The sequence below is a fragment of the Scophthalmus maximus genome, chromosome 5, assembly GCF_022379125.1.
Source record: "Scophthalmus maximus strain ysfricsl-2021 chromosome 5, ASM2237912v1, whole genome shotgun sequence".
Classification (NCBI taxonomy): Eukaryota; Metazoa; Chordata; class Actinopteri; order Pleuronectiformes; family Scophthalmidae; genus Scophthalmus; species Scophthalmus maximus.
Genome location: NC_061519.1, coordinates 27,938,578 through 27,942,773, shown reverse-complemented (window position 1 = coordinate 27,942,773; position 4,196 = coordinate 27,938,578). Strand labels below are relative to the sequence as shown.

Genomic DNA, 4,196 nt, shown 5'->3' with positions numbered 1-4,196 from the left:
TATGGAACAATTCAGTTTTATTAATATCACAACTGACGGGAGGCCCGCTCAATAACTGATCTGAGCTGCTGTCCATCATCAGAGCCTCCACCAATCAGCAGCTGACGTCACAGGTGACCTCGGGTCAACATTCAGTTTGTTCACTGTGAGTTCATCAGGTCAAAGGTCAACTTTAAAAAAAACACCAGGCTGACAAGTCAATAATCAATAAGCCTGTTTATGTCCTGGAATGTTCCCCCCGGTCCCTCTGACCCCCCAAGTCCCTCTGACTTGGTCCCTCTGCCCCCCCCAGACCCTCTGACCCGGTCCCTCTGACCCCCCCAGTCCCTCGGTGTCCGGTCAGATGGGCATGGTCTTCCCGGTGACGGTCCTCCTGAGGGCCGAGGCCGCCATCCCTCCCATGAAGCGGATCCCCGCGCTGCCGCCGGGCAGAAGCGACACCACGTAGCCGACGATCACCGCGACCTGCAGGGCGGCGCCCAGCGCGGTCAGCACGGTGCTGTGGAGGCTCAGCGCCGCGTACAGGGTCCCCCCGAGGGCGCACAGGTACACGGCGGCTCCGGGGGACGTGGGCAGCCCGGAGACGAGTCTGCTCGGGCCGCGCAGAACCGCCGCGGCCGCGATGGCGAACAACGAGCCGAGCGACCACAGCAACGCGAACTTCCGGGCGTAGAGCAGCAGCAGCGGCGCGTACAGAGCCGACAGCCCGAAGCACAGCGCCGAGAACGACGCGCTCACCCCGAAGGCCACGAGCCGCTGCCGGCGGCTCATGCCCGGCAGGCAGGGGTCCGGCTCGGCCGACCACGGCCAAGAGAAGCCGCTGTTTGTGCTGGAGCTCTGTCCGGACCACGGGCTGGACCACCGCCCGAACCAGCTGCCGGGTGCCGGCTGCGGCTCGTCCAGGTCCACCGTGGTGCTGGAGCTGGACTGCGAGATGGTCTTCGCGCCGCCGCCGCCTTTGGACTGGGCCAGGTACTGCTGCAGCTGCCGGTTCAGGTCCGCCATGACGGAGCGAGCTAACGGCTAACGGCTAACGACTTCTTCTGCTGGTGTACTTCCGGACGTCTGGAGCGGCCCCGCCCCCCACAGGTCAGACTAGAAACTACATCACACACACACTTATATTGGTCAAAGTCACATGACCTCAGCTGGCCGACTAAAATTAACCCTTCAGGTGATTGGCTGGTAGACTGACACACAACCATCTACGGTACGCGTGTGTGTGTGTGTGTGTGTGTGTGTGTGTGTGTGTGTGTCATTCACGGCAGTGGAAGAGGAAGAAACAACCAAAACCACAGAGAAGGAACCAACCAGGTAACACACACACACACACACACACACACACAAGGACTCACACAGGAGCAACTGGACCTGCTCAGTGATTCTGATGGTCCAATACAATGCTAACTTAGCTTAGCTTAGATAACAGACCAGACTAGACACCCTGTATGACACAGTATCACAGGGTATGAAAATACAATTAAAAGTACAGGAACAAAACTTTTCTCAAAAGATAAGTACATATATACAGAGTTCAAAAAGTAATGTGCAGTGGGTTGAAAAATAATAAATAATATGATCAATGTTATTAAAAGAGCGTAAATATATAAATATATGTATTTCACAGACATAAACATGGAATGGTAGTGAATAAAGAGTACACACTCCACCCCCGGGTAGGCGGGGCTAGCGTGTCTCAGCGTGGCGTTGACGATGACGATCAGTTTACCATTTCCAGTCTTTGTGCCAAGCTCGGCTAACAGTCTTGTATGTTTCCTGACAGGTCGTCGTCATGTCTTTCTCTCAGATCACGCCCACCTTGTTCCTGGGCGGGGCCGACGCCCCCCACAATGCAATGCTGGTGTCTCGGAAAGGCATCACGCTGATCGTCAACGCCACGCTGAGCCACGCTAGCCCCGCCTACCCGGGGGTGGAGTGTGTGCGGGTTCCCGTCCCCGACCTGCCCAGCGCTCGGCTCGGCGACCACTTTGACCGCGTGGCCGAGCGTATCCACGGCAACCGAGCGGGAGGGACACTGGTGCACTGTGCCGCTGGGATGAGCCGATCCCCGGCTCTGGTGATGGCGTACCTGATGCGCTACAGGGCGGCGACGCTGCGCCAGGCGCACCGCTGGGTGCAGGAGAGTCGACCCCACGTCAAACTGAACGCAGGCTTCTGGGATCAGCTGCTGCGCTACGAGAGGAAACTCTACGGGAAGAACACCGTCAAGGTCGCCGCGGGTAACGACGCGTCGCCTCCACTGATGCCCGGGACGCAGAGGGGGGCGAGGTCAGCGCCGCCTCCGCCGCCTCCACCACCGCCGAAGAGGAACTGGTTGACGTTGATACCCAGGTTGCCCCTGACGACCCGGGTGTCACTCAGGTCGCCCCTGACGACCCGGGTGTCACTCAGGTCGCCCCTGACGACCCGGGCGTCACTCAGGTCCCCCCTGACGACCCGGGCGTCGCTTGTCGCAGGGTCACAACGGCAGTGAACCAATCGAGAACTGAGTCGAACTGCTGCTCCCACAGACAACCTGACGCCTACATTACCCACGATGCAACTTCACCACTGACGGACTGCCCTCTGGTCTTCAGAATTTTTCATTGGATGATTGTCATTTTATTCGTATGTTTTTCTCTTAAACTGAAGTTTGACGTTTGTCAGGTGACCTGGTTCGCAAAACTGTTAGCGTCTGTCGCTCCCATGTTGCTGTTGCCTAGCAACAGTGTTCTCACGACCTGACCACCTGAATGCAGGTGTACGTTGACATCACTGGTGGGCGTGGCCAGAGTGACACTGTCACGTTTGTAGTCAAACTCAAACCAGGGACCACGTAGTGCGGACGGAGACGGAGACACGTGATACAGTCCTGACCAATCAGGCCTCTGTTCTCCACGTGTTCCTCTTAAAGGAACAGCTCACTGTTGTCAGACATGACACCGGTCTGAACAGAACAGAACCGACTCAGAACAGACGTTTGCGGATCAAGTTCACTTGTTTCTGATCAGAGAAAGTTCCTGTGTTCATATTTCCAGTTGGACGATGAGGATGAGGATGAGGATGATGATGATGATGAACACGTGTTTGTTCCACTTCCTGCTCCTCCTTGTTTCTCAGCTACACTTGTCAACTACAGAAAACATGTAAATCCTAGATTCTTTTATTTTTATTTAAAGAGATGTAATTGACCGAATTCCATTAAAAAAACTTCTTATTAAAACACTTCATGAAATTTAAATCTGAACCTGCTCTTCATTTTTAATGTGAAGCTACAAAAGAGTCAATTAAATCATATTCAGATTAGTCTGCAGCAAGAGACAAACAACTGACACAGACACAGACAGACAAACAACAGACACAGACAGACAGACAGACACTGACACTGACACAGACAGACAGACAAACAACAGACACAGACAGACGCTGACACAGACATAGACACAGACAGACAAACAACAGACCCAGACAGACACAGACAAACAACAGACACAGACAGACACAGACAAACAACAGACACAGACAGACAGACAGACACTGACACAGACAAACAACAGACACAGACAGACACTGACACAGACACAGACACAGACAGACAAACCACAGACACAGACAGACAGACACAGACAAACAACAGACACAGACAGACAGACACTGACACAGACACAGACAGACAGACACAGACAAACAACAGACACAGGCAGACAGACACTGACAGACACAGACAGACAGACACTGACAAACAACAGACACAGACAGACAAACAACAGACACAGACAGACAAACAACAGACACAGACAGACAGACACTGACACAGACACAGACAGACAGACACTGACAAACAACAGACACAGACAGACAAACAACAGACACAGACAGACAGACACTGACACAGACAGACAGACAGACACAGACAAACAACAGACAGACACTGACACAGACATAGACAGACAGACAAACAACAGACACAGACAGACACTGACACAGACAAACAACAGACACACTGTCAGATACATCACTCTGATTTCATCTTCTTCCATGTGAACATGTTCTGTTTCTCTGCTCCTCTGTGACAGGAACTGAAGATCTTTGGTTTGTGAACAAAACCAAACATCATGTTGGAGTTTGAGAAACACGAGCAACGTTTTATGAACCAAACAACTAATCGATTCCTCGTGAAAATAATCGTCAGATTG

General features: G+C 53.1%; 2 protein-coding genes across 4 annotated transcripts; one reads left to right on the top strand and one right to left on the bottom strand.

Moving 5' to 3' along the window:
• On the bottom strand, nt 1–1,005 carry sft2d3 (SFT2 domain containing 3). The gene has a single exon (XM_035635251.2). The coding sequence runs from the start codon at nt 1,003–1,005 to the stop codon at nt 340–342; it is 666 nt and encodes a 221-aa protein (XP_035491144.1). The 3' UTR covers nt 1–339.
• Nucleotides 941–3,241, top strand: si:ch1073-184j22.2 (dual specificity protein phosphatase 18). Of its 3 annotated transcripts, none has more exons than XM_035635254.2 (3): nt 941–1,089; nt 1,269–1,314; nt 1,808–3,241. In XM_035635254.2, exon 3 carries the CDS (start codon nt 1,856–1,858, stop codon nt 2,492–2,494), a length of 639 nt encoding a protein of 212 aa, XP_035491147.2. In that variant the 5' UTR covers nt 941–1,089; nt 1,269–1,314; nt 1,808–1,855; the 3' UTR covers nt 2,495–3,241. The 3 variants fall into 3 exon arrangements, with proteins under 3 accessions (XP_035491147.2, XP_035491146.2, XP_047187952.1); XM_035635253.2 differs by having other exon boundaries at nt 1,784–3,241; XM_047331996.1 differs by lacking the exon at nt 941–1,089 and having other exon boundaries at nt 1,158–1,314; nt 1,784–2,382; nt 2,413–3,241.
• Nucleotides 3,242–4,196: the final 955 nt, after the last annotated feature.

Excerpts from the sequence above, each read along its gene's own strand:
- sft2d3 (XM_035635251.2), bottom strand. The coding sequence starts at position 1,005 with ATGGCGGACCTGAACCGGCAGCTGCAGCAGTACCTGGCCCAGTCCAAA.
- si:ch1073-184j22.2 (XM_035635253.2), top strand. The coding sequence starts at position 1,793 with ATGTCTTTCTCTCAGATCACGCCCACCTTGTTCCTGGGCGGGGCCGAC.